This window comes from Sinohyriopsis cumingii, unplaced genomic scaffold (genome assembly GCF_028554795.1).
Source record: "Sinohyriopsis cumingii isolate HCF-2022 unplaced genomic scaffold, ASM2855479v2 utg002887l, whole genome shotgun sequence".
NCBI classification, from domain to species: Eukaryota; Metazoa; Mollusca; class Bivalvia; order Unionida; family Unionidae; genus Sinohyriopsis; species Sinohyriopsis cumingii.
In genome coordinates, this window is record NW_028316330.1 from 24069 (window position 1) to 36504 (window position 12436).

General features: G+C 36.9%; 1 protein-coding gene and 1 long non-coding RNA gene across 5 annotated transcripts in view; one reads left to right on the forward strand and one right to left on the reverse strand.

Moving 5' to 3' along the window:
• LOC149769989 (uncharacterized) overlaps window positions 1–12436 on the forward strand; it is a 44575-nt gene that overhangs the window by 20910 nt on the left and 11229 nt on the right. The window contains exon 2 of the long non-coding RNA XR_016418994.1: window positions 10425–10568. This is a non-coding gene — a long non-coding RNA (uncharacterized LOC149769989). The remainder of the gene's footprint in view (window positions 1–10424; window positions 10569–12436) is intronic.
• LOC149769990 (organic cation transporter protein-like) overlaps window positions 1–12436 on the reverse strand; it is a 59105-nt gene that overhangs the window by 9967 nt on the left and 36702 nt on the right. For all 4 annotated transcript variants that reach the window (XM_089949568.1, XM_089949569.1, XM_089949567.1 and 1 more), the window contains exon 7: window positions 617–843. In XM_089949568.1, coding sequence (XP_089805694.1) covers window positions 617–843 — 227 coding nt within the window. The remainder of the gene's footprint in view (window positions 1–616; window positions 844–12436) is intronic.

Below are 12436 nucleotides of genomic sequence, written 5' to 3' on the forward strand. Positions count from 1 at the left end.
AATACAAAGCAAAGTCACTTTTAAGAATAGATATTGCACAAACACTGACAGTCTAAATATGTTTAGTTAGTTCTTGTCAGTAATGAGCCTTTTTCCCTCCTTAAGCATGTTGTAATGATAATTCACAGTTTGCTAACAAGGAATTTATTGCAGATATGCTCTTGGGATTAGTATTTATGACCATCATTTCAATTAATAATAGATGAAACATATTTATTGAAACATATTTATTCAATTTGAATAAGGAAAATAAATTGACCAAAGGGCTACAACTCTTACTTTGACTCCCTTGTGACCACATAAAGGAATCCATTAAACTGAACATAAAAATCAATACAACCTGTGAAATAGCAACACACTGCAGTATAATAACTACCCGTTGACAAGGTAGAATTGATCTTGATAAACTGGTGGTCTCAATATACAGGTAAGTATATCTTTATTTAGACATAAAATAAGCTCTCTGTACATGACTTTATACGCAAGTGTATATGCAAGTTATAGATACAAAGAAATTCACTGAATAACATGATACACATGCAGCAAAATCAATCCTAATATATGCACACCTGGAGATTAGAGAGAGGATACAATAGAAGTATTTCTTTACACGCACTTTTTCGAGCGAATATGACTGGAAACAGTGTAGCCACACAAGCAATACCACCCATTAGCATCTGAGAGCAGTGGAAGGTCTTGCGTCCCACCTTGTTCATCAAGACGAAGCTAATGATGTAGCAGATGGCTTCCTGGACACAAAAGATGAGAAAATTCAGATACATGTTCCCGCCAAGATTCTCTACACTCAGAGTCAGGCCATAGAAGAGCATGCTCACCATCATCCTGGAAAGATAGTGTCGGTATGGTACACACAAAGTGGACTGACCATATTACATTTGTGCTAGTGTAAGGTGCAGTTTGAGTGCACTTCAGTGACACATGATAGTGTTAAAATCTGGCATATGGTGTACTTGACTCAAATTGTTTAATTACTCTCAACTCCATAAATAAAAATGTAATCTGCATGGCCAATTTGTGGATCACCTGTATGCAAGATAATGTTCCCTTAAGGTCTCACAACAGGTGTTAATTAACTGAGCTTAATCAATACAAATCTAACACCCCATATCTGTAGCTTGGGCCCGACTTCCCCTTTAACATCTGGATAGTGCACAGTGTAGTGGAATATAAACCAGTGGCGGCTACGAAGGCATGTGTAAAAAATGTTAAATACACAATGTGCATACTGTAAGTCATTTCCTGCAAGCAAAACAGCTAGACATGAACTAGTTCCAACAATGTACTCCTCTCTTTTTTGGAACGGTGAGGTTAACATTATAAAAAGTAATTTATTGAACTGCTTTAAACTAGCAATACAGAAAGACAGTAGTATATGAGCATGAAGACATATACTGCAACCTTGATTTCTCCTCCTGTTTCCTAAACCTGATGGATAAAAAACCACTAACCTTGTCATCAACAATGTCAAGATATGCCAAGTACTCACACATGTTAAATCTATATTTCTGGGGAAAAAATATTATTAAAGTGACATCACTGAAGGTATTCTTTGGACATATCCACAAATTAGGTTCAGTCAAAATCCATTATACCTGTTTTGGTATTCATCCTTGTAAGCCAAACAGTTGAAAAAACGACCTTTGACCTTCAAAATCAATGTCAGAGTGCTGACTATCAATTTATTGATCGGAACACAAATAAATAAAAAGTTGGATCACAATTCATTGTTTTCACAATCTCAGTGAAGTATGAAAATGCAAGCATTGAGTGTAGAAGGTCTCATTGGAACCACTTTCATAAATGACCAATCATAAGTAACAAGAACAAGATTATTATGATGACTTCCATGACTGGTGTAATGTCACATCACTTCAATGCTGGCTGTATTAAATGTCACATGGCTTCCATGCTGGATGTATTAAATGTTACATGGCTTCTATATTGGCAGTACTGAATGTCAGATGGCCCACATGTTGACTGTATTGAATGTCACATGGCTTCCATGCTGGCTTATTAAATGTCAGATGGCTTCCATGTTGGCTGTATTGAATGTCAGATGGCTTCCATGCTGACTGTATTGAATGTCAGATGGCTTCCATACTGGCTGTATTAAATATCACAAGGCTTCCATGTAGGCTGTATTAGATGCCAGATGGCTAACATGCTGGCTGTATTGAATATCACATGCCTCCCAAGCTGGCTGTATTGAATGTCAGAAGGCTTCCATGCTGGCTGTATTAAATATCACATGACTTCCATGTAGGCTATATTGAATGCCAGATGACTGTATTAAATGTCAGATGGCTGTACTGAATGCCAGATGGCTGTATTAAATGTTAGATGGCTGTATTGAATGCCAGATGGCAGTATTGAATGCCAGATGGCTGTATTAAAGGTCAGATAACTTCCATGCTGGCTCTATTGTATACTGATTGGCAACATCTTCATTGAGAATCAATAAGACACAATAAGGAGTCATGTTACTATGTCCATTTGTTAAGAAGTGGCATGAAAAAAGTGTCAGGATGGCTACAACCATGCTGGACGTCTAATCTGTACCATTTTCATTAGTAGGCATGATACGTCATTTAGTGAAAACCCCTAGTTGTTATGAACATCCATTCATAGGGAGAAGATTTTCTAGCTAGCAACCATGGTGCCAATACTGAATGTCTAAACAACACCATGGCAACCATTGTGTCTGTAATGAATGTCTAAACAACACCATTTTCAGTTAAGAATTTATCTGGTACAATTACAGTCTTTCTAACAATTATACGATATTTTCATACCTTATAGATTTCCAATAAAACCTTGCTGAATACACAAACACTTTTGTAATTTGGAAAAATAAAGTCGTCAACAGCAAGTACAATGTTAAAAACATGCTATTTTTAGTACACAGAACAGCCTACTGTACATCATCATTTTCCTGCAAGGTTGTGAAACGGATGATCCTGCAAGTAAGAAAAGGTCACTACATCTATACTATATACTCCATGCAAGACAGCTGCTAATTTAATGGCTACAACGAAATTGGAGGGAATCACAATGACAAAACTCTCATTCATAACTATAATTTGTATTGTGTTGGTTTTTGTCCATGATTACATTTTATACACAGAGATTCAATCTGTACTGCATGCCTGACCTTTATCCATAATTGAGGGTAGGAGTTGGGCCTACATGTCTAATATCATGTAGGGTAAATATGTTTACTAATTTCAAGTTCTGGAAGCAGCCTAATTTTAACCTTGCAATTTTCTAGAAAACAAATTCTTTTGACAATTTGATGGAAATTTCCATTAAGATGACAGAGCAGTGGGGATCTATATAAGACTGTTTACAGCTTAATATGTCCAGGAAATGAACTTGTGACCCTCACCCTGTTTCTCATATTGTGTGTTAGGTTTTTACATTAAGGTTGATTATATAAGAATTACTCAATCCTACCATAATATCTTAAGTGGCATCAGTCGTCTTTTTTGTGTTCAGTTTTATTTGCGAAGATTTATTTACTGAAATTATTCACTGGAATTACAAAAAGTGCTCAATATTTTCAGACTAAATCACTGTTTTGGGATTATTGTGAATTCATTCAAGGGCATTTTGGATTACATCATTGTGATATATCAAGACTGTTGGCACATCAGCACATTCGAGACTACCAGCAAATCTGAACATTCAATGTTGGAATTCATTCAGAGCATAACTGGAATTCATTAAGAACTTTATACATTTGGACCTGTGATACAACTTTTAAAAGACTATATGGGATTTAATTCCCATATATTGTACGGTCTTTTTAATTTTCACTTTGTATCCATGGGAAATAAATTATTTGTTGTATTTTACAAAACTTCTTGGTTTTCACATGGAGTCAAACATAATTTTTTTATGATTTAGAGAATTCTGTCAATGTAGTTTTGTTCTCTTTATTTTAATTCTACCAATTACAGTATGGTAGATATCTTGTACACTGTATACAGTAGACATGTACTAATAGTTTTACCTGCATTAGTGTCCACATCACAACCATGCACCTTACAATGATCATCAGACTGTTCAATCACCTAAAAATAGCAAGACTTTACCAATTTACTAGCCATATATGAATGCATTTATCCAAATTACAGAAGTCTGCACTAACAGAAAAAGGTATGGTTTGAAATTTTTATAGCATGAAATGATTAAAGAATCATCTACTAGACGTGAATTGTACCCAATAACTACTTCTGAAAACTGAAGGTTGGGTACAATTCATAATGGATTGAAGGCAAACTATAAACCTCATAAGAACTATTATTGTGGAAACCCTGTGTCAGTAAAACCATCCATTCAGTAGCAGCAATGATAACATGATTTTCAAGATGGCTGCTGTGGTAGCCATAATGAATGTCCAAGGACACCATTTTAAGTTAGGACCAACGAGACATCTTGAAAAGTACTTGAGTGAAACCCCCTAGTGATATGATCATGTTGGGCTCATATTCAATGTCAGATTGGCATCATTTTCATTTAAGATCTACCAAACATCACAAAAAGTCCTTTAGTAAAACCTTATGCAAATATGACAATCCATTTGGGAGTAATGTTAATAAGATTTTCAGCACAGCTGCCACTGTGTACATAATGGATGTCAGATCAGAACAATTTGAATCTAGGACCAACAAGACACCATAAAGTCCTTAACTGAAAGCTCAGTGTTTGCATGAACATCCATACAGAAGGAATAATGACAAGACAAGTTTCAATGTAAATGATGTTGCAGCCACATACATGTGATTCCACCAGTGGTAGGATAAAAATACATTTTTAAAGGCTATCTACCACATAAACCGTTTCACATTTGAAATCTACCACTTTTGAAAATTAAAGGATTTTTTTTAAAAATTGGGAAAAAACGAAAAAGAAAACAGTATGTTACACATTCTCTCCACAAATTATGGAAACCAGCAGGAATCAGTCTCCCGGGGACCAGAATGGCATAGCAGTTCAATGACCACTGCAATGATGCATAGCTGAGTAAGGAGGCTAACAAGGGTACATAACAAGCCATTAAATGATCATCTTATTTCTGTAACATGGCCAATATGTAACATGTAATAAGACCATATGCAAGATGTTTTTGAGGTGTTATTTGTAATAAAGGGATCAAGGATTGTCCAGAATAGCCAGTCTATGAGGAAAAATCAGCTGACCTTTGGTGGAGGCAAGATCAAAAGGAGAGGCTGACCAAAAAGTGATTTTGGCAGAAACCAATTTTTTTTCTTCAAACACATTAACTAATCATAATACTTTAGGAGAACAACTACCACTTCACAAAACCAGCCCTCCCAGACTAAAACGTTTTAGTCACAAGGCTAAAAGTTATCTGCACACCTAGGTGGCAGTTAGAAAGACATCCATTTAATACAAGAATTGGTGCCAAATCCCATGAAATCCTCAGTTACTACTGGAGTGGAAGGCAAGCTCTCTATATGGACATAACTGTTGGAAGGCTGGATGTATTATAACTGAGTAAGATATTGAAGAAACATATTTTACAAGAGAAAAAAAATTATTTTCTTCTTCAAATACATTAACTAATCATAATACCTTAGAAGAATTGTTAAGAGGTGAAGGAGATACATCCCTAGAGATGGTCTCCTAAATATGTGAGAGCTTCTAGATAACCCAACGGGAAAGCAGACTCCATATGCCTGGGAGTGGCTTTGAAAGAGAACACTATTTCCTCCTGCAAATCCAGTGGAAATCATGAAGCCACATCTTTATGAAGCTGTTGAACAACCTGGAAAGGTATCCTTTTGCATCATGGGTAAAGGTTACGCCAGAACAAATTGAGCCTTTTAGGATGAAAGATCTTCAACAAAAAATAGAGACGTACTCCGATCTCCATCCCACAGCATGGATAATTACAGTTAGAGAACAGTTTTGCTTATATGCAATGTTTGGGGATACTGTCCTAACTTCGTCAGCTGATATACAAAGCAAATTCACTGGTGTGGGCTTAGTCCAATATGTAGAACAGATAGCCCACTTTATTTAGGATCAAAGTGGCCATGTTGATACTTTTGAAGGCAAAATGAGGTATGATCTCCGTTGTTGCAACGACTCAGTATTCCTGAAATACCACTTCAGAGCTCTCACTGAGTCTTGTAGATGAGCCATAGGTGAAGTGTCCTGAATACACAGAAATTAGTACCAATATGTTTTTTTACTTGTGAACAGTATCTTATTCTTGAACACAGGGGCTTCATGAGTGATACTGTTCCATCTTGTTGGAGCTGTATGTAAGATGGTCCCACCAAAAAGAAATGTATTTGCTGATTTTGCCTTGCTGATCACCAAACTCGGTTGGGAATAAATACCTACTATCGTGTTTAATGCAGATGAAAGAATATTTTGATTCCTGGTGATTCTGTTGTGAGATTGAAGAGATTCAAAAAATTTCCTTTTGATTGGAGAAATCAGGACGAGGAGACACTTTGATTCTTTTGATTCCTGTATCACCTTCAGAACCTGATGTGTTGGAGAAGTGCATACATTGGACATTCCAAATTATAGAAAGAGCATCACTCATCAAGGCATTTTGGATCCAGGACTGGTGAAAGAAAAGGTTGGAATTTTTGCATTCCACCTTGCTGCCAATAGTTCCATCCAAAGTCGAACAAATTGAACACTGTGTGAAAACTGAGGGATGAAGAGACTATTCTGTTTGTACTGTACTAGTTCCTTCTTGCAGGACAAGGAGTCTACCAGCCTTGGATATGTCAAACTTAAATGTCTGTCACTGTGGATATCATTTTAGAAAATCCCAAACAAGAATACAAATGTCAGGGTACTTGCTTCTGCTTTTGCTGTTTGAGACAAGTGACCACAGTGGAGTTATCAGACAGAATGAGAACTCATTTCCCATTCAGGTTCTCCAGTCATCAATGAATAGCTTTCAAAGCAGTTTTCATCTCTAGAATGCTGAGATGTAAATAATGATCCTGTGTTGGCCACACACCTATGGCATTGCAAAATGGTAGGAGACTTGTTTCCCATACCTCTGTGTTCACATCTATACCTGGAGGTTGTACTTGCAGAGGTATCCTGGACACGAGTCCAGAACTGTTTCCCTACCTTTGAGATGCAACCTCATATTGTGCAGATTGTGAAAGTGTTTGAATGGTCAAAGGTTAAGTCACCATTTTGGACCAAAGAATCATTGTAATAAGAGCCCAAGAATGCAACCCAGGGCTAAGACATCTACTACCCCAATGAGAAAAACTCGGCAGATGGACTGCACTATACTGACAAGAAATCTAACCTTGATTCAATTCTCATTCCTGGGGAAACGTATTCTTTTTATCTAAATATCGATTCCAATCCAAGACGACCAAAAGATTTAAAGGGTACAAGGTCAGAGATGTCTTTATTGACAAGGAGACTAAGAATGAGGAGGTAACACATGAAATCATGTCTTGCTCCAAAATATAACTTGCCTGCTGTTTTGTAACCTCTTGTAGGTGAATCACAGAACTTTTGGAAGCTGTGTGAGTGGGAACATGAAGTAAAGCCTCTTGCAAGTTCACATTTAGTATTCTCCACAATGGATGGCATTAGAACTCATTGTTGCTTTCCATCGTGTACCAACAAGCATAACAGAGATGACTGAAGTGAAAAGGGATGTGTTGTAGTTGAAAGAACTCTGGGCAAAGGCATAGAAGGTGTGCTGAATGTGATATTGATTCTCCAGGAAACCATCTGTTGGGTCCATATGTTCAGGACAACTGTGGTTTTTGACTGTTGTAAATTTGGTAAGACTGCTTTATAGCTGATGTTCTCTAGGGACATCCTTGTGACCTTTTGTTATGTGCCTTGCAAATCCCTCCACTGTAGCTGAGACTGTGAGGGATGGAAGGATTGTATTCTTGGTGGCTTGTTGTGATCTGTCAACCTGACCATTAAAGACATTATATGATGAAGGTTGCAAGTGCAGCTTGGCCTATGATGGTCTTTAAGATCTGTGGAGGCAGAGACATTGTATACCACTCCACCTGTTGTAAGTTCATACATACTGATATGGTCATGGCTATAGTATACTGGGCCTGTGTTTTGAAGTGGCCATTGGGCCTCTGTGTTATGAAGTGGCCATTGGGCCTCTGTGTTATGAAGTGGCCATTGGGCCTCTGTGTTATGAAGTGGCCATTGGGCCTCTGTGTTATGAAGTGGCCATTCTATAACATGCTCCCACATATTTCAGGTGGGAATTAGGGTGGCAGAAGGTATGCTCTGTTCTGCCTACTGAAGATCGCCAAAGATATTAGATGTAACATTGATCCCACAGTCTTTGATGTTAGAAATAAACTCATGGATATCCAAATGGAAAACTGAGGGACGGTATTGCAAGAAAAAACGTCCATAGGCACACGGAACTTCTAAATGATAATTAATGTGAGCAGTTCCAAAATGTCAGCAACTTTGTCTAATTGTGAAAGCAACTGAGAACTACCTGCGAAATAGTTGCAGAATAATGTCTGGGATTATTAGGCTCACTAGACTTGCAACACGTTATGGTTAGATCCCATTACTTCCACGGTGTCACTAAGTAGAGGCTCCATTTGGGTGGCATAGGATTGAGAGTGAAGAATGTCTTAGAAGCTAAGGCACCAAGAGGAACATTGTATGTCACTGTGTCTAGACATACTACGTGGGTTAGACTGATCCATGCAAGTGCCTATTATGTCATCCACAGGAAGTGCCTGGCAGTACTGTGTGGTTATACTGATCCATGGGAGTGCCCATATGCAGGTTAGCTGGCTGCACAATGGGTTTCATGAAGTGGGTTCTTGGGTACTGCGGCACTAAAATGGGCATCATATTTAGGAAGTGCTTACCTGAGTCGTGGAACTGGACAAAATCATTTTCTGGTGGCTGATACTGTATGATCGATTGTGGTCATGGCCTATCGCAATTAGAGTCATGTGGCTGATTCTGGTTGTTTAGGAACATGGCCATGTTGGCTGGCATGATGCTGTCCACTTCCTGAGGTTGAGACAGGGTACAGAAGATTGATCCATGTAGGCTGTCCATAATTCTAATAAACAAGACTGTAATTGAGGGTCCTTTTGCTCTTGCTCCCCAGTAAATGATATGATTTTGAACCTAGTGTGCAAGCTTATGTTTACGTCCCTCTAGCTATGCTTCTGTGCCTTCCCGTTAGTGCCCAAAGAATTGTTGTCCATTGATTTCTGTTCATAATATGCAAGACTGACACATATTCAAAGAATATCAACCACAGAAAACTACACATGTAATTACAAGTATGAAGTGGAAGCCAGATAATCAAATCTAGAAACAACTTACCTGTAGGAAGACCAATTATTTGACTGCCTATACAGGTAAAATTACTAAAGTATCGCTTATAGTATACTAAATGTATGTGCTGGAGTATATTGAGTAAACCATGAGTAGAAAACTTACCTGTACTTATCCAATCATGGCTGAAACTGTACACTAATATAAATGAGTTTTCTATATTACACACAAAAATTACATATAAAAAAGGAACTGAAGTATCATTATTGATTCTTATGAAGCAGACACTACAATATCCATAAGAAAATGTTACCTGTAGGAAAGGACCAATAACGTTCTATACAGGCAAAATCAGTAATGCACAATGTATACAACTATGAATTACACTAAGTCAAGATAATATAGAAACTAACTGTATGTATCCCGACTCAGCAGAAATTACATAGTAATATTAAATGAGTTTTCTTTATCATCCATCAGACCAACACTTATTAATATAGTTAAAGCAATGTGAGGGGACACCATCAAGACCTGTGTTAGGTATGTACCAAAGGTGCCTAACTGTGCGAACATGGCAAAGTGATAATACAGAAGTTAGGAATTTTTGTCATCAGTGATAGGAAGAATAGAAAAGTTGGAAATTTATAGATGGAGTATATTTCCCTTGGAAGATAAAACTCCAACTTGTTCTGAGGCAGAAAACTTTCAAATTGCTTGTATGGACTTTGTAATGCCTCATGCAGAAAACATGCTACTTGGCACAACTAGAAGCAGTTACTGATGATTTCATGGAATATGGTGCCAATCCCAGTATAAAGGGAAGATCACTCTAACTGCCATCTAGGTGGGCAAATAACTTTAAGCTTTAAATCTAAAATTTTAGTCTGGGATTGTTGGATTAGTAGCTGCAGTTCTCCTAAGGTATTATGATTGGGTAACATATTTCAAGAAGAAATAATGGAGCAAGTATTTTGACTTTCTTTGTCTTGTTTAATTTTTACTGCACTGTTCAAGATGATTTAAAGGATATTTAAAGGCATCTCTTATGTGCTTTTTTTTGTTTATTTCAAAATTCCAAAAGATACATTTTCTTTCAGGCTAAAAAATATGAGACTCAGGAATACATTTTAAGTCCAACTCAGGAACTTACCCCTAGGGATGAACTTAGCTTGGAGGAGTACTGAACAGCAGTCTGACAGCAACTTTATAAAACCCAGCCTCAGGAAAGCTTAAGCTGCAGGGTGAGCATGGTCATTTTGAATTGCCACATTCTAATGTTTATAGAGACAGGACATTCTCTATCCTTCACAAATTACAAAGTGATTCAAGAGGAAATCTGGGCCAGAAAGATCTTGAGAGGCCTGCTAAAACTAAATAATCACTCTAAATAACATCAGTGATCATGATCACCAGTTAGTGATCCTGTGAAGAAAACAAAAATAAATTCTTGTGGATTTAATTTTAAAAAAATGAAATATAAGATATACCCCTCTTCCTTCTTCATTTCATTAACAATACACCGACTTGCAATAATTATTATTGAAACATTTTCCATCAGAATCTGAATCTGATTAATGTTCAAAACTTGCAATTTTATTAAAGCATTAGAAGAATACATATTATGGAAATAATTCACTTTTCTTTTATTTTCAATCCCCCTTAAAACAAGAATTTTAGTTGATTAAATAATCTTCTGGTTTAGAAGCCAATCTATTGATCAAAATTTGTAAATTTAATGGTCCTGGTTCTGTCACATGTATGCAGCCATTCTGAAAGTTAGATTGGTACCACTTTCATGTAGGACCAACAAGACATGATAAGAAATCCTTTGGAGAAAATTCAGGAACTGTGATAAGAACTTCAATATGGCTGACATGGTGGCCATACTGAGAGTCAGATCATATTTTTCATGTAGAACCAAAGAAAAATACAAATATTAAGTCCCTTAGTGAAAACCCATATCAATATGACCATCTGATAATGAGATTTTCATGATGGCCACCATATCTGATGTCAGTTCAGAAGTATTAGTCACAACATGATTTTCTAAACGGACATCATTAGTTAGGTAACTGCCTGCAGATGTTGGAGAATTTGAATTGTTGCATGGAAACCATTTCTCTTCTTTGTCGCAGCGACCTGAGCTTTAGTCTCTAAAATACATCCATAAAGTTCTTCCATTCCCCATGTGCACGTCATCCATAAAGTTTGGTAACTAAACGGTGGACATCTGGAATTGTTTTGCAGATAATAAAATTAGTCATAGACTAATAGGTGGCTGGATGTATGGGCATCATTATAATAATCCATGCTTTGCCTTATGGCAGGTATATAAAGACTTTAAAATCTGAAAAATGTCAATGGCAATATGTCCAGAATCCAACCCATGGTACCAATCCTTAAAGATTTCTTTTTTAATTTACTCTGAACAATATGCTGAAACATCTAAATACCAACTTCAAGGAATAACAATCAAGAATAAAACCTAAATGCAAACCTTAACATATAGAAACTGAACTCAATGTGAAGTTAAATACATACAGTGGAACCCCGCTATAACGTGCCCTGATTTAGCGCGAATTTGGATATAACACGGTCGTGGCATGGCTCCCGAAATTTCATATATTCGCACATGAAGAAAAAAAAATCTTCAAAGTACATGAAATAGTGTGTAAATAAATTAGTATCATTATGGAGAGGAGATCGCGTATGGATTCCAATTTAATATGATCATGGCGTGGTTCCTGAAATAGGGTGTAAAACGTTTATTATCATTTTGGGGGAAGAGTTTGCGTATAAATTTTAATATAATACAATCATGGTGAAGCTTCTGAAATTTAACAATATCACCAGGTTCTTAAAGTGTTATGCCAAAAATAAACATTATCGGAAATGTTACTTATTACTGATCCAGTAAAAAAAGCCGCCAGCATGTTTGCTGGACTTGGTGGTGTTAATAGACACAATCAGTTGACCAGTAAATAATGTCCGCTTTATTAGCTGGAAATTGAAAGGGAATGAAATTGTTCATGCGTTCAGCTCTAAAAAAAATAAATAAAAGTAACTCGTGACGTTTGCGGGCCTACTGCACTTAGTTCTCGGGTTTTAC